General features: G+C 42.0%; 1 protein-coding gene across 2 annotated transcripts in view; it reads left to right on the top strand.

Annotated features, from left to right (window-relative positions):
- The first annotated feature begins 4,228 nt into the window (after nt 1–4,228).
- The window catches only part of LOC128502749 (fibronectin type-III domain-containing protein 3A-like), a 41,911-nt gene continuing 18,592 nt past the window's right edge, over nt 4,229–27,547 (top strand). For both annotated transcript variants that reach the window (XM_053472655.1, XM_053472654.1), the window contains exons 1-2: nt 4,229–4,363; nt 23,672–23,809. In XM_053472655.1, coding sequence (XP_053328630.1) covers nt 23,699–23,809 — 111 coding nt within the window. In that variant the 5' untranslated portion in view covers nt 4,229–4,363; nt 23,672–23,698. The remainder of the gene's footprint in view (nt 4,364–23,671; nt 23,810–27,547) is intronic.

The raw sequence follows: 27,547 nt of genomic DNA, 5'->3' as shown, positions 1-27,547 counted from the left end.
GTTCCCATGATTCTCATCATCAAAATAATGGACACTTAAAGAGTTAATTAGGCGTTCTAGATTTCCCAGGGGTGGGCGCTAAGAAATGTGTCAACACCATTTAAAATAGGAGGAGTAATCCATAAAAAGACCTTCCACAATGCTCAGCAAGAATTCCATGAACATGACATCAGCATGCCGATAACCCCAGGTTATACATTTTTTATTACAGGAACATCCTACAGGGATTGCATAGGCTGAAATTTGATCCCATGGGCCACGAATTTCCTAAATGGAATTTTATGAGATAAAAATGCTTGTAAAATGGTGCATGTAATTAGCTGTGTAATTTATTTTATCTGGAAATAATTATATTTGGCTTGTGGCATACATCATTTGTAGACACCTCACGGATTATCCCCAAAAAACATGAAATTTGAAAGATGATAAGAAGGGCACAGTTACTCTGAATATTTAGTTTACGGGGATTGGAAGACTAGCTTTTCACTGACGAGCAATAGAATCGTCTTTAAAAGGGTCGCTTGAGACAGCCCATGTTTTAAACAGTTGAGACCGGCTAATTGGTCTTCGAAAATGTACTGCTCGGTTATCAACCTGATTTAGACGCATAAACTGTATTACAGATTGTGATTTGAAGTTCAAATGGATCTTCCTTGTTTTCCCTGGATTCTATCCACAAAAACAGTTACCTCATCAAATGATGCCTCTAGCCATTCCTGTGGTTCTTTGCCCCGGCTGTATTGAAATCAAAATGCCTTCCTCTCTGGTACTTGGAATGGCAAGTTTGGCTTTTTTTTGCTATTAAATTTATTCGAGCCTTAGTTACCACAAAGTATCAACATGCAATTTATGTTACACATTCTATGAAAATGATTGGTAAGACATTTTCTCCAGGTAGGAAAAACATATTTTTCCACCCCCAACCAAGTAAACTCAGCCCAATGAAAGGCATTATCCATTATGTCGCTCCATAGCTTTCTTTAATTCCTTCACTATATGTCCCTGTACTGTTTTTTCCTGCTACCCACAACTTTTTCTATATAACCTAGCATGCTACACTTTTTTTCCTGAAGCTTTACGTAAAGAAGGTTTGGGGCAGTAGTCAATCAATCCAGTTGCCATCCTGCCAAACTTTCATAAATAGCAAGGTATGAAAATCACCCAGGATGTCAGAAAAGACCCTAGAACTACACCCAAGGACATGTAGGCCTCTCTAACATCAAAAAGACACTAGACAAACACAGGATTAGTAACATAGTAAAAGCACTCTCTAGGATGTTTCTCAAGTCAGATGGAACAATGTTCTATGCTGTGATGAATCAAAAGAGGACATTTTTTTTTTTGAAACATACCTGGTGAAATGCAAATGCTACATCTCATATTAAGAACTTCACACCAGTGGTTGGGAATGGGACTTGGTGGCAGTCTCATTGTTTGCTACATTAGGACCTGGACAGCTTGCCATCCTTGAAGGAACCATGAATCCTGCTATGCATATGCTTGCCAGGGAATGTCAGACCATCCGTCTGTCTGCTGAAGGTCAAGGACAGCTGGGTCACGATCCAAAACACACAAACAAGTCTATAGAAGAATGGCTGAAGAACAAAAGAATGAAAGAATAAAAATGGCCTAATCAAAGTTCAGACCTAAGCCTTATTAACAGTATATGGCAGGACCTGAAAGAAGCGCTTCTTGGAAATCCACAAGTGCAGTTCTCTGTGGAAAGGTAGGTCAACATCCCTCTAAGGAGTAGTGAAAAACTGAGCAATAACCATAAGCAGCAGTCTGATGCCCTTATTGCCGATAAAGGTGGGCTTATGACTGTTACCATGGTGTGTGACTTTTGTCATTAACCTTACCTTGTTACGGAGTTTGGCTGTTCCCCATCCATTTTTATTCCTCCTACATAGCCGTTTCTGTTTCAGTTAATGATTGTGTTTCAACCTACATATTAAATAAATGATCATTAGCACCTGTTTGGTATAATTATTTAACCCCTTAAGGACAATGGGCGGTCCCCAAACCCATTGAAAACAATGCATTTTGAGCCAGTACATGTACGGGCTTTGTCATTAAGGGGTTAATCATACTTGACTTTGTGCATGTGAAGAATTGATGCTGTTTTGGGTGGTCACACATTTTCTTCTCTTCACTTTGCATTTTCTTAAATAATAAAAATAATCTATTAACGTGTCTATTTTTTCAAAGCATGCTTACTTTACTGCATCTTTTACACCTGCTTTAAACTTTTGCACATTACTATCTATATATACATATATATATATATATATATATATATATATATATATAAATACACACACACATACATATATACATAGTAGCCATGTAATACGATAGTACTAATACTTGAAGTGACAGGGTTTGTGTACCTCAATGATGAAGGGGTTTATTTATATCTAGACAAAGCCAGCTCTGTGAATAAGCCATGCAGTGTGTACTAGTGTACAGTCCGATGTGGGTGGTGGTGTTTAAATCCTTGGTAACTAGTCAGTGTGTGTTTGTGTGTGTGTATGAGCGGTAAGCTATGTGCTATCAGTCTGCTTGGATTTTCCACCGGGGGAGGCTATTTCCCTCTTAGTCAGTGGATGTTTCGTGAAAGGTGATTTTGTCTGTGTGGAACAGTCTGCACGTCTCCTCGAGTGAAAGAGACTGGATGCTTACGCTGGGCAGTCTGTCACATTGAGATAGACTGGGTGCTTATTGTGGGCTGTCTCATATTGAGATAGGCTGTGTATTTATCCTGGGCAGTCTGTCACATTTGAGACAAACTGCATGTTTATCCCAGGCACAAGCTTCCAGACCAAGCAGTCTATCATACCGAGAGGCTGCTCTAAGTGAACCTGCAGGCTTACTTCATACAGTCATTGAAAGAGACCGCATGCCTACCCCAACCCTCTTTTACACCAGGGGACTGCACACCTTCACCCAGGGCTTATTCGCTAAAGGAGGATGGTCAGGAGAGCTTGGTTTCAGCTCCCTGACTTCACTATTAATTACAAAGGGCCAACACAAGCTTCTCAAGCAAGAAGGCCTGAGCTGTCCCCTTATAATACATAATTCAGTGAGCCAAGAGATTAAAAAATCTCACTGATATAAGTATACATTATACAGGGCCAGCTAAGCTCTTCCAGCAATAGACATTCACTAGGGTTGGACTTTTATAATACATCTTGGTGTCAAAGTACAACTCTCCTGCAAATTACCCCATCAATTATCCCTTTAGTGAATAAACCTCACTAAGTCAGGCTACGTGACTACCCCAGCCTTTCACCCTAAGAGACAGTCTGTCACACTGAAAGAGTCCGCATGCCTTCCTCCAGCATTCTGTTATACCGAGCGGGGCTGAAGTATGGCCCCGTGACAATGGGGAAGGCTACGAGCCTACCAGGGTGACCACATCAGCCATGTTTTCCAGGAAAGATATATACGTTTCCTATACTGCTGACCAGCACATGTAAAGCGCTGTCTCTATATAGACTGTATTAACTGAATCGCTTCTGGGGGTTTACGTATCGCACACATTACACAAGCTGGTCAGTAACAGGTTAAATGTGTATATGTCCTGGAAAATGTGGCTGATGTGGTCACCCCGGTGCCTAGCCCAGGAAGTCTGAGGGAAGCTGCACGCCTACCCCGGGCGCTCTGTAGGCCAGTGAGAGAGACTGTGTGTGCGCCTGTCTATCCTAATACCCTGGACTCTGTGTGTAGGAAAGAGAGCTCTAGGGTTGTCTGTCTACCACAAGCAGTATTTTTGTGTCTCTACCAGGCATTGACAGTCTCTGTGTGCAGTAGGGTTGTGTGTCTATCTCAAGCAGTCTCTGTGTGTGTGTCTGTCCCAGGCATTAAATATGCACTCTGTGGGGGTCTGTGTGTCAGTCCCAGGCAGTCTTTGTGTACATTGAGGAGGGCTGTGTGTCTATCCCAGGCTGTCTCTCTCAGTGTGCCAGTCCCAGGCTGTCTCTCTCAGTGTGCCAGTCCCAGGCAGTCTCTGTGTACATTGAGGAGGGCTGTGTGTCTATCCCAGGCTGTCTCTCTCAGTGTGCCAGTCCCAGGCTGTCTCTCTCAGTGTGCCAGTCCCAGGCTGTCTCTGTGTACAGTAAGGCGGGCTGTGTGTATCCCGAGCTGTCTGTCTGTGTGCACAGCGAGGGAGGGGGTGCTCCTGTCTGGCCGCCTGTGCCCAGCCCACCGCACATGCGCAGTGGCCGCATTCCAGCATGGCGCTGCAGCCCGGCAGTGTAGGAGCTGCGCACTGAGATTGCAGCGGCCCCGGGGACACAAACGAGCAGGAAAGCCTCTCACCGGGCGTCCCGATCCCACCTCAGCATCTCTCGGCAGCACCCAGGTAAGTCGTGATTTCAAACCGCAGCTAGCACCCGGTGCACCCGCTTACCCCCCCAACAAGAATATTTTAATTACCCTGACACCACTATCTACATCTTGAAGGCAGCAGACACCGATACTTAGTGCTCTAATCGCCTGCACCCCCCAAGCGTTGGCCCCCTAATGAAAACTTTGCTAGCTTTATTATCTATGGGCCACACAAAAAAACTCATTTTGGCTTGCGAAAGACTTTTAACTTGCCCCCTAGTGGGGTGAGACGAGTACGCGTTAAGTAATTGCTTAGAACCCTTGGGATGTCACATACATTAAGCATACCCCCTCCCGAAGGGGTCAAGCCCTGGGCTGTGTTGCGCAATGCCTGGGTAAGCATCTGCAGGGAGTCGGGGGCTGAAGGGTTAACAACTTTCAAGCTCTTGCCCTTTGCCTTTGGGTGCTGTTGGTGTTGCCCCGGGTGCCCCTTACCCCCTCCCCGGTGTCTGCAGCCCCCACTGCCCCCCTGTCCTTGCCTCCTGGAAATGCCACGTAGGCTTCAGTCACTGCAGATGGAGAGGATCCTGCGCCCTCCCTGCTCACTTTTCTCTCCTCCTCCTCTTTTTCTCCCTTCTCTCATTTCTTTTCCCTTTAGTTCCCCCTCTTCAAATTCTTTCGCAAAATCTCGTTTCTTTTAATGTTTGCTTTTTTAACCTTTTCCCTTCCGTTTTGCTCATTAACCCCTCATCCCCTCCCCAGGCGGTACAGTCTTCACCCCCTTCTCCCCTACAAAGTCATAACAAAGGGCTATTGACTTTTTGGGTGACGTCATCCACATGGACAGTTACTTGTTGCAGGCGGGCTCTGATGTCAGTAAGAGGGGGGCGAGGGGGTAGCCTAGACTGGGATTATTCCTATTCAGGGTCCCAGGGAGCTTTTGGATTGTCAATAGTTTGTGTCCCCCTCCTCCAACATACCCCAGCCCCATCTCCCTGAGCAATTCCATGGTGTGTTGTGAAACATCCAGACAAACTTGATACAAGTTTGCAAACCAGGGAATTTAGATGTAACATCAGGGGGTTTAACTTTGCTGAGAGGGTGGTAGATTAGTGGAGCATCCTCCCAGCAGAAGTGATAAAGGTTAATATCGTGAAGGAATTTAAACATGCATGTGATTATCCTGGTTTGAGTTTCTCATTGTTAAGCAAACACTTTAGCAGTTTTAACCCTCTGGGTACCAATGGAATGTAGCTTGACAATGAGAGGTTAAATATCTGCTGCAACAGAGTCTGACATATGTATATATATATATATGCCGTAATTTTTTTTTGTGATGTCAAGGACATGAATGGGTTAAAGCAATCTATCTAATTAAGGGTAACGTGCAGTCATCTAACCATTAATTATTTTTATTTATTGTTTTAAATAGTGCCCTCATACCCCGGGGTGCTGTACAATAAACTTAATGTCACGTTATCCGTTTAACAAAATAATAATGTTAAATAAAACAATTTGTGGGGGGGAATGTTGAGGCTCTCCCTGGACCCCCGATATATTTTGGAAAATCTCTTTTTAATGGGATAATTGGTTAAATGGCCATACATTAATACACAAATGGGGCTTTGTTGGCGATTCTTGTAATCTGTCGCTTTAACACCTGAATAGACCCGTAAATCTGCTGGTCAAGTATAAGAGAACACATTTTAGATTAAAGGGTTAATACGAAATACTTGGAAGAACATACATCGGAGTTATATATTTTAACGCCTTGGAAGGTCTTCCTCAACTTTTGTTTCTTTTTTATGACGCTCCACCTGTAAAGTCATGTTTACCATTGTACAGCGCTACAGAATATGATGGTGATACATGTAAGCCTGAAAGTACAATGCAAGCATTGTGGTGCGAAATTCCCTTAAATTCCCCACTCCCATTATTTTTTGTGTGTGTGTGTGTGGGGGGGTGTTTAGTTCCTGATCCGTGGATATGTGCCCACGCCAGTTTTTGTGGCATTTATGTTGGATCAGAGGTGACTTCATACCCCCCCATCTCGCCATTCCTCGCGGAGTCGGTAAGAGTCTGGCATCATACAGCAGTATTTCCATACGATACGATATTTGTGTCCTAGCACTTCCAAGATTACCTCTGGCCGGTGCGGACCTTGTTCCAGTTGAACAGCTGTGCCATTGGCTGGTTTTCTCCTCCATATGATTCAGTCTCCGGTCGTCCTTCTTTCTCCAGGCCTTCAGAGTCGCATTCCTTTGCAGTGAATCAAAGCCCAACTTGTATAATTTAGGCAGCGGAGGAACACCGTAGGACGTAGCTGTCTTATGATTCTCCTTTATCAGTACTTTTTTTTGCACACTATTCCCCCGGAACAAGCTACCACAAGCTGAACACGTTTGTACATAATATATTGTTGTAACAAGTTTACTGCCCCCTCCCAATGCATTTGGCCTAGGTTGTATTCAGGCAATACCTTGGCAATGACATTGAATAATGAATGTCTAGAAGTGTTTTCTGGCAGACCTTCTGCCTGACTATAAATAGCCCTTTCAAAAATGAGTAAGCTAATACTCTGTTGGCCTGCTTTTCTGCTCGCTCCATATAGATGTTCTCTCTTTCCCATAGACAAACAGTGACTTCCTTGTTCCATCTAAGTACCTCTGTGATATCCGATCTCCTTTACCTTTCATTGTGATCTTCAAGGATGAGCTTTGTCTTTTTATAAGACTATTTCAGCCTGGAATGAGCAAAGGGCCGGCTGGCACGGAGATGCTCATGATGTGGAACAGTGAAACATGATTTTGGAGCCTCTTGCCTCTAAGGTTGTTCATGTTAGGAAGGTAATGGCTAATAACGAAAATAATTACTTTGGTGCTTTTTTTTGTAATGACCATTCTTTCGTCCACCTTTTTAGATGTTATCAGCAGGGCATTACCTGGTCCTTAGCTGGGATTATTGTTGAGTCCGTTCAAGATCACTTACCATATTTTAAACATGGCTGCTCACTAATCTAAAATACATGAAGATATTTCATGATTCTGCTTCTAGGCCACCTGTCGTGACCCAAAGAAAGAGGCATACATGGGAAAAAAAGTTGTAAGATACATATAAATATATATATATATATATATATATATATATGATGTATAGAATAAGGACAATGTTCCATTCTCAAGCATATAGGTTTATTATTGACGGCTTTCTTCTTCTTCAGTAGTTGCTGGACCCCATCTTTTTATTTGGTTTTAGCCTGATTTAGGATAATGTTCTGGAAGCGTTGGCTGCAATCTACGTTAGAGGTCCATGCCATCCTCAGAACCTTCCATTGTATGGAAGCTGTGAGATTTCATTCAAAATTCACTTTCCAAATATGTTTCATGTGGCTAATGTACCGCAGTTTGCTAAAAGGTTAGGATTGTGTCAAAAGAAAGCTTATTGTTTTATTTTACTTGCTCGCTGCTTCTTTTTAACACCTTCAATAAAAGTATGGTGACCTGGGGCCAACATCAACAGCTCAGTTGTCATACAAACAGTTCTGCTTTATTAGAAATATGAAAGCTTGGAATAAAGTATGGTGTCCTTGGGATTGATCTAACAGATAATTGGCAGAAATTCACAAGAATCTTGGCATCTCCAGGTTTAGATACTTGGACTGCAGTAATAAAGATACGGCAGCCGTAATTGGGTGTCAGGGTGGCTAATTAGAGTTACGATGATGTTGCCAACATTTCTGGCTTTGTAGAAGTGTGCTTTATGTTCATTGTTGAAGATATATAAGTAACAAGGTCTTGGGGAGTTTTTAGTTGCGTTGCCCCATTTTATAATGGAATTTTTAGTCAAAGCTGGTACCTTTTTAGAGAAATGCAGAACATCTAAAAGAGAGTCCTCTGAGGTCCCAAAAGTGTATGGGACTACATCTCTATGTTGACCCAATAACAAGGTGTCTCTTGCAGGAAGGAGTCATTTTTTTCACTTTGCGTGTTCCGGGACATCTACAAGGGAATTCTGAGATGTTGACACAGCTTGGTTGGCCGAGTATTAGTTTTGTACGCTTGTACGCGTCCCCTTTCAGACACGTGCAGGAGAGACCCCTTGTGACGGTGGCCCGCTTGAACTCACACAGCTTGGCACTCCCCACTAACGCTCTCAAACACGCTTCGTAAAAACATCTCTTCAGAAGTAGTCTTCTTCCTGAGGGAAAGACATCTGCTCTTGTGACACCAAGATTGTTTCCTGCCTGTTTCTGTGCGGTGCTGGGTTGTGAAATGCAGTGGCGTATCATGTGCAATGAAAACAACGTTTTAAAGAGAAAACCCTACTATAAAATGTCACAAATAGTACTCACATTTTGCCCCTTTTTAGCACATTTTCCACTGCTTGCAAAGATGCAATTCCTGTACAATGTATTTTTACGTGTTGACGTGTCTACTTATTGGGCCTTCCAATTTGGGAATGTTGGCAGCTGTGTATTTCCCACCAAACACTGCACTCCTTACTGTACAGATCAATGTATTCACGGATAGGCCATTTTTCTTTCTAAAGGTCGAGCCTCTCATTTTGTAATAGCGCCATGGCTCAAATGGACCTCAACATATGTAGACTCTGGGAAGGCCTTTATGCCTTATGTCGGACAAGAGATCACCGCCACTCTGTCCGACGCAATAGTCGTGCGTGGGTGTGTCCACCTCCCCTTTTCTCACAGTTCTGGATGGGTACATCTATTTACTGGTAAGGACCATTTCTGACCCCTTCTTTTTCTGGCAAAATATAGTCTGGATTCTCCAGTTGGTGATTGACATTCAGCAACATTCCAAAACATTACTGGACTACATCGCTGGAGGTTTCCCAGTGTCCCGGCAGAGGGGGTCCCCATGAGAATGCATGGGTTAGTGACTAAGTATTCTGGTATTTGAATTTATCTTTGTTTTCTTGCCTTGCCTGTGTGTTGTAGGCGGCAACCGACTGAAAAATCTAAGTTTTTGTCTAAATCAGCCAAGGTCACATCGGCTGGTATATAACTGTTACTTTTGTTAAGAAAAAAAAGTATTACTATTTTGCATTCCTGATGGGAAGAAAAGGGCACAGTGAACTTTCCAGTTCTAGTAAAACCTTTAGGGCAGAGGAGAGATAGTAAGGCATTTCTAGTATGTATAACAGATTGTGTCAAAAATAACCATTTAAAGGGAAAGTCCCATAAGAGAATTTTTTTTTCCTTGCTCATGAAAGGCTGGAGGCTGCCGTCGGTTGCGATATTTTGAGTGACTTTCCCCGCTCAAACCCCACACTGAGCTAATTCGTTATGGCAATACGAATGAAGTCTGTTCCACCATAGACTTGCTGTGGCCAGAGGGCCCGGTTTAGAATTAAGACTGAGCTATTCTATTGTTTACCGCAAGGCAGCGTGATGAGGAGTCGGGTGGTTGTTTTAGTAGATTGTGTTAAAATAACAGAGCCAGAATACATACAAATGGCTGAAAGCCTATTTCAAATCTAATATTATAAATAAAAAATCATGGGTCTTCTCCTTTCATCATCATGCCTGTTTATTTTCTAAAATAATTATTAAATAAATATTATATAAATAAATATTCATATTATTTTATATTCCGTTTCCTTGTCACTCTAGTGTAGCAGATAAAACATACTCGGCGCTTCTATTTCCTTCTGGAGGCCTTGCTGTCGGAAAGTACTAGACAAACCATAGAGATGAATGGCCGGTCTGTATTTGCTGCGTCTGCCGGGAACAGCAAGGTGTTTGTCTGTATGGTAATGCAGTATGGTATGGTAATGCAGCGACAACTGTCAGGAGGGGTGAGTGCGTGTAATATAGAAGTAGCCAAGATGGACATAAAGCATGGTCTGGAGCTGACATCTTGTGTAAGTCTAGGACAGGGTTAAAACTGGTTTATCATTGTTAGATCATCCATGTGTCAGTTGTGTGTGAGATAGAAATGAACAACTTCTAAAGATTGTTTTATTACTTTATGTCTCGCCGCTTAATAAATAAAATGTTTGCTGCTTTTCACACTGCTTTAACCACTTTATTCATGTTAACAACACTACCCAGCAGGCATGTTCCTCAATATTCCTGTTGATGTCCTCACGTTCGTGAAGCGTGAAATTGCATGTGACATCACAGGCTCCTTCGTGTTTGCTGGTACGGCCCTACTGCCAGCAATGAGTTTGGTTTGCATAAGGTTGGAAAAGGCAAATTGCCTTTGGGTAGGAAAAAAAAAGAGATCTCCACTCCTTTTGATGTTGCGTGGGAGCAGGAGCCAGAACTCTGTGAACTTTCAGGATCTAGAAAGGTTATGGATTGAGTTCCTGCTTGGATCACCAGCACTGTAGGATGTCAGCGTATCATTCATTGTTCCTTATGTTTTTGTTTATTTAACCTTAATTAGTTTTAGATTGTCAACTTCTTCTTCCACTCGAAAGCCTTCTGTGTGGCTAAATGCACCCAACAGGATATATAAGCATTTCCACAGAGAATTATCTGGTGGTCTGTGGAATCCTGAGCGAAAATGAAATAACTTATATGGTTTGTGAAGAAATACAGACACTTCACTTTCTTGTTGGTTAAATGTTATGAATACAAAGGACAATGGAGCAATTACTTGCATCTGCTAATTAAAGCCTACTTTCTAACACGCAGAGGAGCTTTTGAACGTTATTTACGTTCGTGTCCTACAGCTCCATGTGTGTTTGTTTATGCAGAGTCTGTGGCCGCACATCTAGGTTGGGGCATCATATTAACAACAGGATGTGACACCCACCGGTTGGACTTCCATAAACCCTTGAAGACCTTATACACACGATGAGTATGGTCTCCTGTAGGGAGGCTTCTGACCGAGGTGGATAGGCCATTAATAATTTATTTGCTAAATCCTGTATCTGCTTATACTTGGGGATTTCCATATTGCCTTATAAATCATTAATAATGTGTGTTGTTTGTGTAATTTCCTGCATGCAGTGGTGTCGGAGATCTTGGAAACGCTTCCGGCTACAGGCAGCTCATATTGCTCATTACAGCAGCGATCTGTGCCTGTAGCTTAAAACCCTTTTTAGTAACACACTGGCTTTTTACATTCTAACGATGATGTTTTACGCACTCCGCTGCATTTAAAGGAACACTCCAGCCATCGTAAGGTCTTCAATGCATACAATAGCTGTGTAGTCCCTTTAATTTTTTTGTGGTGCCCCTCTTGCAAATGCATGGGAGGAGATCTACAGAATGCTTACCTCCTGTCAGCAGCAGCGCATACCTAATATGCATTCTCCTATAGCCTTTCCCGAAACAAGTCTTCTTTTTAACGTTTTATTGAAAGCTTTTCCAATGTAAAATAGAGGAGTGATACAAAGGCCAGCATGTTCACCAAAATGAGATACAAAACACAATGTTTCCGATCCTTTTAAGTGTTAACGGGCAGTACATGAGTCCCAGCGGCATATGTCTATGGCTCATGTGAATGCCTTTGGAGAGGTGACACTACCAATGATAGCTGTGTTTGCAATCTTTCCACCAATGAGATTCCTTGGATTTCATTGTTCCGGAGGTAAACCTCACCTCTCCGTGGTTTGGGAAAGTTGTGAGAGTCCACTTTATCAAGGGTTGTCTTAGTGAAGAGTGAACCGTACACAGTAAGAACCCTAGGAAAACCCATGGACATAATTCAGAAGCAACATTTTGGCTTATCCGTATGTTTTGTCACTTAAAGGGACACTTCATATGCACCTTAATGCCCGTGACAGTTGCATAGTCCTCTTACATTGTTGCATTATCAGCAGAATCCCCTCCATATGCATTTGCCCTTTTCCCCACTCCCCATCTAAATGCCATGCAGAAGGTTTGTTGGGCCGAACACATCTCCCTACACATGATATACTTACCTCCAGGAGGCTCTAGTGCTGGCTCGGAAAAAGCTGGGCGAGAGTGTTGGTTCAGACCTCTGTGTGCATGCGCAGAAAGCTCTATCACTGATTTTAGTAAGCATGCTTTCCTGCATCTGCCAGTCAGTGGCAAGAATAGTCAGACCGTGGTGGAAGAGTATCTTCTGTATCAGGTAAGAGCATAGTACTTTAATATGCACTATTCTGTAGTATCCCTTTAATTGTGAACTAAAGCTTATTTGCTTATAGTGATGTTGGAAGAAGAGCACCACCATTCTCCTTTTCACGAATGCAGCAGTTGATGTTCTAGATATATGAATCTCATGGTCTGCTTTACTGGTCCAAGAAATGGTGTTCCTATCCCTTTAAGGCTGTGCCTAACCCATAGAGGGCCGAATAATCCGTTTCACATTTAAGCAGTAATATCAGATTTTGGTGATGGATTCCTTATTAATCGCATGGTGTCCAGGTGCAGCTCATTCTGCTCTCAGGCCCCATAAATGTCAGCGTTTCTCCTGGCCGCTTTGTGTATTGTTCATATTCTCAAAGTCCAACACAACGAAAGTAGTGATGTAAATGTTACGCACAGCGGTGTGTTTGTACAAGATGTTAAATAGCTCTATCGTCAGCTGCAGAAAGCCAATACCTCCTTGTTCGCAAATGTTTTCTAGGCATATCAAACAAACAAATAGAAAAATAGATTTCATCTCCTTGGGTTTCTCATAAGTTTCGGTTATGTCTGGTGGCCCCTTTTACCTCCTGACACATTGATAGGAGGAAACATTTTTAATTCACTCTGCAGTGTAAATTTACCATGTGTTTCTCACACCGGGGGGTGGTAAGAGAAGAGCCAGAAGCAGGTGCTTACCTGCTTACCTGAAGCACCTTACCTGAAGAGCCACCTCTTGGCGCTCAGCCGCATATCTTCATAAAGGGGGCCACGTGGGAGCTGCCCCCCCATAGTCCACAAATTAATTGCAGGGAGTCGCTAACCAAGCTTCCTAATTGTTGATTTTATGCTATTTACTTCAAAGAATTACCGTGGAATGTATTGATTTTGTGCAGTTTAGTCAAGTTAGTCTTTTTGCCTGTGGTCGGTACACACTTTGTTTATATGAATGAGTTTACTGTGTGTTGAATCTTATTTCACGTTTCATAGTAGCTTCCCATCCTCGTGTAACGTTAAGGCTAATTGTCGTGATACTGCGCAGCTGATTCGCATGGCGTTTTCTTGGCAAGGAAATGCAGAGATGTTTGTGGTGGACGTGACCCTGAAAGAAATGTTAAGAGTGATGCATGTGATAACCTTTACATTTCTTCTACTTGCTTGCTAGTATCTTTTATATTTTGGTGAATTTTGAATAGTTGTTTCTGTGTACCCGCTTCTCCCAGAGCCCTCTTAATAATGCTGTTTCCCTAACTTCTCCTTAATACATAATTTCCAAACCTATCCCAGAGATACATTTTAAGCATGTAACATGTTTTCCTCTTTCTGCTCAGTTCCTCCACTTTACTGTCCAAGAGTCCCCTTATGAGCATGGCCTGCTCTTGGGTTTCTAGCAGGCCCACGCTGTGCCCCAACGCGGCACAGTGTAAGAATGTAGCCTGGGCCACATTTTTCCCCGGTCTGACTATATTCTGTGCGTGGTCCACATCTTCTGTGATACTTCTCTAGCACCATTCATCTTTCATTCTGACCCTTCACCCGCCTGTACCCCAGCACCACCTTCACCCAATGCCTTGTGCTTTCGTTGGGTCTGTTGCTTTTCCAGGCCGGGTAACCCTAAATCTCTTCCTGCTCCTACATCAGCCCAGAGCCTACGAGGCAATGTCATCTTTACGGTATAAGCGCATGTGGGAATTGCACTGCCACTAACCCCATCTCTTCTTCTTTCCCTTTAACTGTCCCGTTACCTACGTCTCCACACTCTATTGTTCTTCTTTGTTGTAATTCCTTATGTTTTAAATGTACCAAATGTTTAGCGCAGCTGTTGTAACACCTGCTAAGAAGACACTGTGTGCCGGCAAACACAGTGAGAAATGGGCCGCTGCTGGTCATTGAGTTCCTATTGAGCGCAGCACTGGTGTCCATAATATAAATCTGCATTTCTTGTTAGATCCCCGAGGTTAGGATGACTCCTGGTTCTGTTTCTTTGCTTCCTGTCCTCCTGCTCTTCCTCTCTGCCTTCATTACCGCCCACACACAAAGTGGAATGTTTAAAAAAAAAAAAAACCCAGCACATGCTTTGACCGCTTGGGATCAGACCTCTAAAAAGAAGGGCAAACAAAAAGAACAGACTGGGATGTGAAATAGTTTTTAACTCCTTCTGCTTGAGGTCTGTAAGGAGAGCAACCTCTGCTAAAGCGTGGAATGTCTCCGGACACGGGCATGAACCAAGGGTCGTGGGTGGGTTTGCAGAAGCTGCGTTGCGTTGACCTCATCAGAGAAACCGGCCAAGGGCGGCAATACTTCTTCTGCTGAAACCACATTCTGATTTCCCCAGCTTGTGTTTTTTCCCTTTTATTGCTCAACTTTATAATTAGATGAAGCCTATTAAGTGCTATCGTGGCTTTCAGTGCATCACTCCGGTGCTCAAGAGGTTAAACGACTAAGGTAAATTGAATGTACTCCTTTTTACATTGAAATCAGAATTTAGCTGTTTTCCCCCTCCCTGCTTTGATATCCCTTCCAGTGTCCGCTTCCCTTTAGCCTTCCGCCTCCATCTCTGGTCCTGAAAGTAAATAAGGTTCTCAAGATGTTCCCTGGTAACGTAAATGAACAAAATGCCTTCAATGTAGTAAAAGGGTTAATATAAGAGATAACATTTGTTTTTTTTAGGAAGGCTGTTAAATATCTGAGTAATGAAAAATGCCAAGCCCTTTACCGGCTGTGCCATCCGTCATCCGTATACTGGTAGGCAGTTGGCACCCACTGAGCAAATGGATAATTGCATTCAGAATATTTCACTTAATCTCCTGCTCGCTGCTCATTTCCTCTTTCTTTCTGGTTTTGTGCATCACCAGCCTCTATTTCCGTTTAAGTTACTGAGTCATCATAACTTTGGTTATGCCTGTGGGACAGACTATTCCAGAGGATACTGTTCCAAAGGTTACAGAGTGTACTCCCTGCCCGTTTCATATGTATCCGTAAGATGATCGTAAAAATACCGTCCTTGTAGGGATTGGACTGAATGTTCATCAAGACCCAGGACTGTGGGATCCATATTTGAGATGGGGAGTCGTCTGTAGATCGGAAGGATTGTTTTGTTCCACTGGTGTACTTAATTAGATTGGAGGAAAATATTAGCTTAAACATAAGTACTTATTGAATTATTTAAACATATAGTGAGCTTGCCATGTCGGTTCACAGTCCGTGATGTTCCAAATGGATATTGTATTTTGGGTATTAACTATTCTCCATCAATATCCACCAGTCTTACAAATCTCTTGTATACCTGGGGATATTTATAATAATCATAGATCTGAGTTTCCATACCATGTAAAAGTGCAAAACCCCAGTTGCCAAGTGTCTTATCAAAGGAATTTTGGAAGGAGTGATTCTTCTCACTGAGACCTACTCCATGTAGGGTGGACAGCAGAAGAATCCACTAATGTTAATACAGCTCTTTTTTCATGTCTATTTTATGATCATGAACACAAACAAGGTTGCTAGGCCTTTAGAACCAGCTCAGATAATCTAAGGCTTCCTGGATGCAGACACTGAATCTTCAGGCTTTTTGAATGAAATGGATCACTTCATAGTTGGTTAATTGCCCCAGAGCCATATATCTGTGATTGATAGAGGTCTAAGTATTTTATAGTTATCTTGTAGGCATAACTTCTAACCACTTTACAATGAAATGATGGAGGCTTTCTAGCAGGTTGCTTGCCTTATCAGAGAAGATTAGATAAAGTTCTAAAGAGCCATAAAGACTGAATGGCCTCCAGAAAGAAAAAAAAAACTCTTTGTAGCGTTTTCTACTACCAAATTATTTTTTAAAACATATCTGCTTCATATAACTAACCATTGAAGTCTTGCCTGCATCCCCAGTGGAATGTTTTACCTTCTCCTCGTTTGACCCGTTTAAGCCTGTCTAGCAGGTTAGCTTGCCATCGGTGCTGATGGATTGTGGCAATTTTAGCTGTGTGTATGGCGAACTGATAGGCCCTGCTTGCGAAGATGTGACTGGTAAAGAGTTAAATGAGTAGACCATTACACTGGTTTCTGTAGACCACTTCTCAAACCTCAATGCGAGTCACTCCCACTTTCTACATAACTCCTTAGGTTCGTTTGGTCCCAAGAGTTTGTCTCTAATGCAGAATACCTACCATGCCGTGTAGGTCTTTGACTTCTCACACATGGTGTGCCCTGGCTCTCGTACCAGGGAATCTTTACTAGGACAAGTTGCTCAAATGTTTACTTTATAACAAAGGCTTTGCATTCTGTCAAGGTTCACATCGGCATCAAAAACAATCAGCCAGTGTAGATTCCCAGGGACACTGGATCTCTCAGACTTAACTAAAAGGGTCAAAGTGACCTTTGCTTTTTCTGTGCAAATACAGGCCCGGAAACAAAGTCCTGGAGCTATTGTAACAGCAGTGTTCTTTGTTAATTCTTTGTTGTAGATTGGGGGCGAGCGCTGGCTGGCTTTACCATTGCTTTGTTTTGCATTTCATTTTGCGACTTGTTAATGTTTTTATAACTGTTTCCAGATCCTAGTCTAATTTTGCGGTTTCCTGTATATTGATCACTTTCACTTCTGGCATTCATCCCAATTTCTTTTTTTTACGTTCTTTCCATATTTATTTTTTTCATTTTGTTGCCTTAAGGCTGCATTTTTTTGTACATGGATTTTAGATTGAAGATATTTGAGGAAAACAATTTGATGCACATTTTTTCCATGACTCTCTTTAAAATGTAACAAAGAGCTTCCAAAATATTGAAACATCATAGCCCCTTTTGGATTTCAGATCAGTTGGCACAAAAGAGATTATGAATCCTTTATTTGGAGAAGTGAATGCATTGACGATGTCAACTATGCAGCTTGGAATGAATTTGGAAGTAGCTCTCATTGACCTCAATGGGACAAAGGGTTTGCTCAGTTGCTACTCATCAGCAAGTCCATAACCACAGTAATACTTTCTCCATTCTATCTGCATTATTTGACCAAAAAAATACAACTAAAGCTGTGCAGCGTAACTCCATCCTATGCCCACGTTTCTCAGCCGCTTTGGCTGCATGAAGTAGACAGGCGCCAGCAACAAAGCCCTCTCGTGTGACATTGATGGGAGTGCTTTGTGTCTATCTGCGTGGGGGGTCTCTTTAGGATCCCTGGAACGCTCATACGAGCTAGCGCTGGCTACCTGCACATTTGCTAAGAAAGACATGCATTCGACTGAATGCATCTCCTGCATGGCAAATAGTTGACAAAAGAAAGCAAATGTATAAAGGTTCTAATTAAACATAAAATAACATGTAAAGGGGACCCTTGGCTGTTTTATGCATTAAACTGCATATAATGGGCTAGTGGGTCCCCCGATGTATGTTTTATCAATGGTGCAATGGAACAGAGCTGTGTTTGCTAAATGTCTTGCGGCCACTCAAGTTAGAAAAATGCAAGGAATTTGTGAAATTTGCTGCTGTCACCTGAACTAAATTTTTAACCTCTATCTGAAATTCAGCATCCTGCTCCGCAGAGGTCACTCGGCTTTGCTAATGACCTGGGTGGGATTATGACCCTTGGGCTATAGGTCCCAGGTGGGGCAATGCTGGGCAAAATAGTAGTGTTGTAGCATTCTCAGCTTGGATTTCCATTGGTACATTCTCCTTCTCTTAAGGAAAAAGGAAAATTGCTTTGTTTTGTCTCGTCTAGCTTTGTGTTTTCTGTAATTAAAAGTAAGAATCTGTTGTCTGATTGAAAATGCTTGTTTATGTATACTGTGGTTATATATATATTTACTACTAATACATAAAAGGTTAAAATCAACAGCTCTGCGAAACCCATAATGCAGTCACATGAATTAGAAAAGGGAAAAATTTGAAAACCGCTCCTGAATATAAGTGTTTCACAATTCACAGAGTTTATGTCTTCTCTAAAGAATGTAATATCTTCTTCTGCTCATTAGCTGAGTGTGATTGAGCTAAACAAATGAACACAAAATTAAAAAGGGACAGTGGAGTTTGGAATAAAAACATCTGGAAGGAAAACAGTTTGTGGTATGGTCCATAATAACACGCCAATATCTTGCCAATTCCCTCTGTCCGTGCTGGCCCAGTGCTCTGTGAATAGAGACTTCCTGGCACCAGTGATACAGATGGGAAAAAGAAGGCACCTTTTATGAACTATTCTCTGGGAAAATGAAATTGAGTAATAACATGCTGAAATCAGCATAGATATTTAAAGCATATCGGATAGTTCGGAGTGTTCTGCATTAAACACAGAGCATAACTAGGAGATCGACAGAAGTTAAGTCAAAAATCTGTTAAAACTATGGGTTATATCCATAGAAGACCATTTTAGATAATCAGACAGGCTACAGGAACATCTTAGGAGTTGTTTTTTTTTTTTTTTTTTTACAAATATAGAGCAGTTCCTCATTGTATGTTTTTGAATAGCTAATGAAATATTTGTTGTTTGTGTATACTGGATCTGAGCGCATGGATGATCATTATAATCATAAGTAAAGTGCCCTGGTGTGTATGGAGTAAGGTTTGAGGGATTAAGGTTTGGACTGATACAAAAAAATTCACTCAGTCTCTCACACTCTCTCATACACACTCATACTCAATGTCTCCCTACCCTCTCTGGCGACTGCTTCTATGTCCCTGTCTACTTTTCCACAGCTCCACAGCCTCTTCTTGTTCTTCTTCGTCTGCGCGCACTCTCCGACCTTTTGCGGAAGCGCTCTGGTGAAGCTTGGACAGCCGAACAGACATCTGTATCGCGTGCACCTGGCCTGGTATATTACCTTGTTAAAGCCTTGCTGTATGCGCTACATAGAACTATGTTCACCACCTCCAACTATGTCACTATGTAAAGTTACCTAGTTTTGTTTAATTGATTTTTCATCAATTTTCATCCCTGGCACATTTTGGGTATTCATGGGTCAATACGCACTTTTTTCTATCTTTACGTACCTAATTTCTACTCCAACCCCCTTGGAAAAATAATGAATCCTTCGGATCATGTAACTTTTTGTTACATCTATCCTTGGGGTGTTTGAGTTCAAAACTCTTCTTAAACCTATCCTTATCCTTTTTTTTTTATACACATAGCCTTTTCTTGACTATTTTTAAGGAGGAAAATGCTGTCTGGTAAACTGACCAAGATACCGGTTCTACGTTTTTTCCTCTCTGTACACACGCATCAGTCTAGACTCCGCAAGGGGCACAGAGGCAGTATGTGGGCTGCGTGCTATTCCTCCTAACGTGTTACGCAACATCTGAAAGTTCTGGCTGATGATCCACATCAGATGATGTTGATGTTACTTGTGTGTTTCAGACTCCACTTTGTTGATTAGATTTCCAAACTATGTTTCATATTGAACTCATTAAGTCTGGTAGGCATTTCTTTTGTCTTTGGGAGATGTATCATTAAGCTGTCCACTTAAAAAGATGTTTGGCTTCCAAAAATGTTCTCATGGCTTGTAAAGTATCTTATAAAGCTACCTCTTAGTGTGCCTAAAAATCCAGTTGGTTCCTTAAATATTTCTGCCTGGTCCTAAAGCATTGAAAAACTTTTTCACCCCATGTTGCTTATTCAATTGAGGAACTCCTGAATACTAATACTTATTTGAGTCTGTCAGGTCCTGCTCTACTAAATACTTGGCCATACACTACTGTGTTACTTGTCTTAAATTGAAATTGGGAGCAAGGGATGGTGGGCGCCTTTCTCCTGGAGCATGTTCTCCCGGATTGCACCCATCCTATGCGTGGAAGCTGAACTCCATATGATTCTTAAGCGGCTTGGACACTGCCTTGTTCGTTGTGATGTTGGATATGAGCTGCTTGGTTAACGTGAACTCAATAGGAACTTCTCCCAGCACTTATTGCTAAGATTGGCATGAGTTCTGCAACTGTGTTCCAAGCCATAGCTACCTGAAGAGTTTACGTGTGTAGAATTTTGTAACCTGATGTATTTTGGGTCCAGGGAAGCGGGACAACCACAAAATCCTGTTGGGAATGATAGCTGCACCCATAGTTACAATGTCACAAGTTACCTACCAGCGAGAGTGATGGACCATAACCTGTCTAGAAGGAGTTGGCTGGCAAAATGTTACATACAATATAGTCAAATCGGCACTTGGGCACCAATGACTGTACATGTTATGTCTCTATATACTTGGCAATGCAGTTAATGTCTGTGTTCTGTGCTGTATCACAGTATGAATTTTGTATGATGTGCATGTTCTGTTTTGGACTAAACCCACCATCAGCATCACAGCTCTGTTACCGTCTCATAAGTCGGCTGTTATATTTAGGGTTTTTGTTTCCTAAAGCTTTTTTTAACAATTGAATCTGAACTTGATGGTACTGTTCAGTCTGACGAGTATTTTTAGTAAATAGGGTTGGTTATTGGACGCATTCTTGACCTTAAATAGTGTTGTAGGATTTCCTGTATGAGTTCATGTTGTGTATGTGTGTGGGCTGACCATCCCCCACCCAGGAGAAGGCTCATTATCTTCCTCTTAAGGACACTTTCTGTACATCCTTGTCATGTGCTGGCTAATCTCTGTATTTAAAGCCTATCCAGTTCCTTAAATCTTTGAATTCAGAGTTATTCACTAATGACATTGCTACTGGGAGATTCCCAGCACCAAGCGGTGTGTGTAGAAGAGGCCGTTAGGGAGGGGGCAATATGCGTATGCAGTTTTTAACAATGGAAACCTATAGGTAGTTTGATATTTATACAGATAGTGGGTTCAGCAAAGAATGCAAGTTACATTGTTGAAATTCATACAACAGGAGACGTTCTTTTGGTTTTTAGATTTTTTTCCCCCCAAGGGGACAGTTTGCCGTACTTGAGTTCCAATCTGCAGCTGCACTTTGGTCTGACGCCCGCTGCCGCTGATTGACTGCTTGAAGCAGCCAATCAGTGGCAGCAAAGCTGTGATGGTTTTCCGTGCCTGCTCACGGGGGGGTCTCGGCAGTGTTGGCGTTAACCGTCAGTAAGCGTATAACTGCGTGGAGATGTGGTTGGCTGTACTCATCTCCTACACCGAAAATAGCTTGGACTGGGGTGAAAGGCCACGCCACAAAAATTTAAAGGGACCACACAGCTATCATACGCATTAAAGTGCACATAATGGCTGGAGTGTTCTCTGAAGCTTATTAAATCTACACAGCAGCCATCTGCACGTCTGTATAAGACATAAGTGTGTCAGAGACACTTGTGCATTTAAACCTTGCGAGCTGGCCCCATGCTTAGGTGACACGGGCCCTTTAAGACTGTTATTTAAAGACCATCCTTTGCTCAGAACACCTTATGTTCTTCCCTGAAACTCCTCGACCGCAGAATTTATAGACGAGTATTTCATAGAAACTGAGATGAATAAACACAGAGGTATCAGAAGCGCAGCTGCACCGTTTCTCAGTTGCTATTTCGGAATAAACCATTTCCCTGCATTAACTAAGTGGGGGTTTCTTCAGTACTTTTTGTTTTTTCTAACAGATGTGGCGACGACGTCATATTTGTGCTGTCGAGGTAATCTTTAAAAGCTGTCACTTATTTGAAGCAGATCATTGGCTCTCTGCTCTTTTGGGTCTGCTTAACCTCCGATACATCTATATAAAGAAACAGGATTTTACATCAGATAAGAACCTTTCAGCCCATCTCGTCTGCCCAGTTTTCCTGAAGTCTCAGACCTTTATCAGTCATTGGGCTTGTCTTTCATTCAGTATAGCTGTATGCCTGTCCCATGCATGCTTACATTCCCTCACTGTATTAAACTCTACCACTTCTGGTAGGAGGCTGTTCCATGTATCTACTTCCCTCTCTGTATGTCTATTCTAACAGACTGCGTTGAAATGGCTTGACTGTTCCTTAAAGAAAGGAGATGTAACAAAATCTTGGTCTCGTCCATCCTATGCTGGCAATGAGGTTGAGGCCGGCACCTAGCTTGGTCCAGCTTGGTGGAACATGAGCTTCAGTCTTCCATATTTTAGTCTGAATGCTTAGTCCATACCACCGGCCTTACTGCCAATTTTACTCATCCAGTGTGGATGATATTATTTCTGATATTACTTTATGTTCTGCCTCATTGTGTGTGTTTATAGGGGTATGTAGGGTCTAATAGCTTCCGTTGATGGCACGGAATCTTTAATACACTATTCCGTGGCATGCTGCATATTGATTAAAGGCTCAAACAAAGCCCTTCTTCCTTGATGGAGCCACACCATCATCTGTGGCGGTGAAATGTGTCATGTTGTAGTAAGCGGACGTGACGTCTCTGCTTTGGCCAGAATTGGCACAGAGGATGTGATGTGGCGTTACACCAGGAAGTTAACTCGGTTCAATCATTCACTGTTCAATCGTTAAACTCCACGAACAGTCGCTAGTTCAGTATCTATATAGCCTTTGATTCATTTTTTCCACTTTCCTGCTATTAACCAGCGTAATCCAGAGCAAACATCGCATGCCCTGGAAGTAACACGTCTAAATAGCTGCCACTGGGAACGTGAATTTATGAACCGATTGCCGCAAAGTCTCAAACACAGAACTCTTTTGTTTTATTTCTGCGCGAGAGAAATTGCCAGATAAACATAATATGGTATGACAAATTTCCTGTATCCTGTTATCTCACTTTTTTTTCGTAAGAATTTAGAGAAAATTGAAATCCCACAGACGCGTTTCATTTTTTTATTTTAATTTTAATCTCATGGGATGCTGCCATAGACAGGGATTCGCCAAATGATTCCTTCTCATCAGATAAGTTGGAAGCTAGATGCAGATCATGGGTGGAGAAGCGTTGCCCGCCCAGAAGCTTTTAATCTGGGGAACCAATCTTTCTTGATCCTCTGCCAAAAGTTTTTCTTTTTTTTTTTTTCCTTTTTCTTTTTCTAGATACAGTGTAGTGGTAAGTTCTAGCTCCTGGATTTCATTGTTCTAATCCACCGTCGGTCTGGAGGTGTGTGTGTGGTTTTTCTGATTAACATTTAATGACCAAGTAGGAAAGCCCTGTCCTACGTAGAAAGACCCCAGAATGCTGGTGGGACCTGATGGATTTGAGAGTTTGCCTATAAACATATACGAGACGGAATAGAACGTTAGGAATCATTCATATTGGCGGAAGGATGGGGTGTTCGTATGTATAATATATATTGAAATGAGTGCAGGGCCAATACATGATTTCTGGAAAATGCACATAAGCGATAATTTTTTGTTATCTGTAACCAACAAAGATTCTTTCAAGTAATAGGTAACTTTGCTTTTTTTCATGTTGGCAGGTCGTGGACGCGAACATTCGTCGATGAATGATCATTTCAGCTATGATGGCCGACCAGCCTCCTCCTTTGGAAGCCACACCTTTACTAAATGAAGTTTCACTTCTACCTCACATGGTTAATGGGGACAGCACACAACAGGTAAATGGATTTCTGCCTGCAGTAGCGTACTATGTTTCACATCATGTTTGGGGAAAGCTGGGATGGCCAAAACCAGTAGAAGACACCTTAATTAAAAAGCATAGACATCATTCAGGAACCTACAAATTCAGACGTTGCTATTGGCTGATGAGTGTTGTTCGCCCCGGTGGCATAATGTTACCGCTCTGTAGATTGCGGCCGCATGGAAGGTATTCTACGCTGTAACAGCTGGAATTTAGCTGTAGGGTATTACCGTGGAATGCACTGACTGGGAGAGGTTGATTGTTGGGTGTGACTGTATTGTGTGTTCTATAAAGGGAAGGATAGTGTATCAGCATGGATGTAATTGCAAGGTGAACTAAGTTATATAGTATATATTAGTTAGGAGTAGCTTCCCAGCGAGGCCAATAGTAGTAAAGTGTCTAGCACCAAAGATATGGCTGTTCTTGGAACCTATAATCACACCGCGCTGTAACATGAAGAGCATGGGTATATGGCGCACCGTAAAGGTATTATTGTAGTTATATATGCTGTAAAGTGATAAAGTAGTCTAGTGACCCATATAGCCCCACCAAAGAATGTATTCATTAACCAGTAAGGTTAATCAGGGTACTAACTTTTAGAAGAAGCTGCAACTCGCTGCCCCCTCTGTGGTCCCATTTCCTTGCCCCTTTTGCATGTTTGAAGTGACAAAAAAGCAGACCCTCTGGAACTCTTGCATGAGAGCATCTCTGAGGGCATGTCTTGTAAGTCTCAGGGCTAGTGGTGGGGATAGGGGCAAATGCAGTAGAGATGGAGTGGGAAAATGAAATAAAAAAAATATTTATTGAGAAACCAGTGATGTCACCGTGACATCATTGGTATCATAAGTTTGAGAGGTCCCCAAGAGGATCTTGGGTCAGACTGCACTAAGAACAAGGGAAAAAGGGGGAAAATAATAAAATGAAGTGCACCTTAGCCCTATCACTATAAGTAAAAAAAAATGAAACCAAACACTACCCCCAAACCCCCTAAGCCAATAGTATTAAAGAATATGTGATATGGGGTAATATGTAAAGCATGGATGCGGCCCCTTGATCATGCTGCTGAACATAAATTGGGTTTTTGTTTAGGTGTGGCACGTTATAGAAGAAATTTTAAGCAAAAGAGCTGTTTTAGTATATGGTTCTGTTTTTACACAGGAAAAATATTAGCCATGGAAAGACGTTGTGTAGCCGCTTTGTAGCTTTTGTTCCTGGAGCTGGTATGGCCGTTCAGTGGAGTGATGTATTTAGGATTTAGGCTGCATGGGCCGTCTCTGTACATACATGAAACACATCAAGTCAGGTCAAACCATTGACTATTAGAAGCAACTTGCAGACTTTCCCGCTGCCCATTAGTCATTTTGCTGGAGGTCTGTAGGCTACTAATCGTGTGTTATGAGGCAAGTGAGGGGCACTTGTTATGAGCCAGGTATTTGGGTATATAGACCCACAGACGTTTAGTTATAGTATTAACTAAACAGAAGATGCTGTAGAAATCTGTTGTCTACATAAGATATTTTGTTGGATGACGTCATGCGTACTTTTTCCCACGCCCCATCTAACCTCAAATCTGCAAACGTTACTGTATTGTACCCACTACGGGCAACTTTGTAACCGAGCTCTTAGAAATATGATGTTTCTTTGGAATTGAGGTCAAATGCATAATAAACATGAGACATTTTTATAAAACTCCCAGCCACGATGAGCAGTAAACATTTTAGGACTATCAGAGGGGTTTCTTGTCTGAAAACCATGATTTGTGGTTTTCATTTCTTTTTTTTTTCCCTTCCTGCATGTTTTTCTCATGATTTTTGAACGTTATAATGGATTGTGACGATACAAAGAACATTTCTGACCTTTAGATTGCGCAAACATTGGTGTCTGTTCCAACTAATATAATGCCACAGTCATCAGAACCCGACTGAACAGTTTTATATTCGAAATATGAATAATAGTCGTTTCCACCAGTTTTTATGACGCTGCCGAAGCTTCAATAGGGGAATAGGTCCTCTAAATCCAACAGACGCTGAGCAGCACCTTCTGATTTATTGATGCTGCGTTTCCTGTTGTGCATAGAGAACTACTGGAAAGGGTTAACTGAAAGTGCCTTTAAAATGTGAAAATTGTTGAGCAACAAGCACGTTTCCTTGCTCTATTAATCACTGAAGCAATGACGTACCGTGGTCGAGAACCCGGTTTATCCTCTCTAATATAACATGAGAAACCACTTCTTATGGTTTTCTTCCCTGGCACTCCAGACATGAAGCTTTTCATTTTGGCCATTGCACCAAGTCTGATCTGGATCAGTTGTTACATTTCATTTGAAGACTTGAAAAGCATATTCTCGCTGCTGGTATTGGCTTCTGTCCCCTCATTTTCCATGACTTCATGCCACTAATTGCCGGTTCTGTTGGCAGCCAGGAACAATGCAATTAATCTCCCAGTAACTCCGCTGGAATTTATTGCTTGACTTGCAGCTTTTATACTTTTTTATTTTAAATGTGTGTGTCGTATCATAGTTTGCTGGGGGTTTATCTCTAGGCCGAAATTAATTTCTTGTTAAGTAAGCCTTGCGCTGGTAGCTTGAAGGCTACAGTTAGATGCTCCAGTTGCCCAATCATTCTATTGATCACAAACCCTCGACCGTTTCTTTCTCTATAACTGCTTCTTGACCAATTCTTAATCGCAGGTTGTTTGGCAGGGGTAGTTCGATGAGGTTCCTGATAATTTATGGGTTTGTTCAGACCGTTATTCGGCAGGGTCATATCATGGCCTTTGGTTTAGGTACCAGGAGGATTCAGTATCCAGGGAAAGCTGAGAGGTTTCCTGAACTTACTGGAAACTGACTGTAAAAGTCTTTCGGACAGACGCTTAGACAACATTCTCCATAATGCAGAACGGGAATGCAGGCATTTTTGTCTGGAGCGTAATGTTTTTTCTTTATCGACCCCCGTTTATTATACTCTCTGTCCTTTTTTATCCTTATGTTACAAATGTTTCTGCTCATGGACCTCCAAAGTCTTTTCAAGTGCTTAAGAGCTTGGGAGACCTTCCCAGTCAGGAAAGTTTAGAATATAACTTCCTTCACCGGTGCATGTATGAAGGATCCAGGGGGCCGGGTAATTGCAGCTCTTAGTATGTCAAAACTATATTGCAACTCAGTGTCATTAGCACATATACAGTGGTGTCGCCAACTGTTCGGTGGTTGATAAATGCCTTCACCAACTGATTATCTGTGATTTTATCTCATATTTACATAAATATAAATGAAACCCCTTATCAACTACAAACATACGACATCCACTCAGTGCTGGCTTCATTAAGCCCCACAAAGAATATACTCCTTCCTAATAGATATATTTTAATGTAATATATCGAAGACTTTTTTTGTGTATCCTATATACTGAAATCACCTCACCCTCTCTTATATAGTCCACGTCTCTTGAGTTCCAACCTCAACCCCGCAGGGCTAAAGCACATTCGGTTTCCATGATGAAACATAATACATTGTGCGTTGATGGTTTCCTTGGATGTAAATCAGATATCCTACAGTTGGTAGGATTGTGACCAACGATGGCCAGGTTGGACTGGCGTGCCCTTGTCATAGCTGCTGGCTTCCCTTTAGACCTTGTTGAAGTAATGAAGTGTATCTATGACTGGCTTATTTAATTTACAATGTTAATGAACGTGATAATGCTATCTAGTAAGTTCTCCA

Source organism: Spea bombifrons, chromosome 8 (genome assembly GCF_027358695.1).
Source record: "Spea bombifrons isolate aSpeBom1 chromosome 8, aSpeBom1.2.pri, whole genome shotgun sequence".
Taxonomy (NCBI): domain Eukaryota; kingdom Metazoa; phylum Chordata; class Amphibia; order Anura; family Pelobatidae; genus Spea; species Spea bombifrons.
This window is presented reverse-complemented; position numbering and strand designations above follow the sequence as displayed.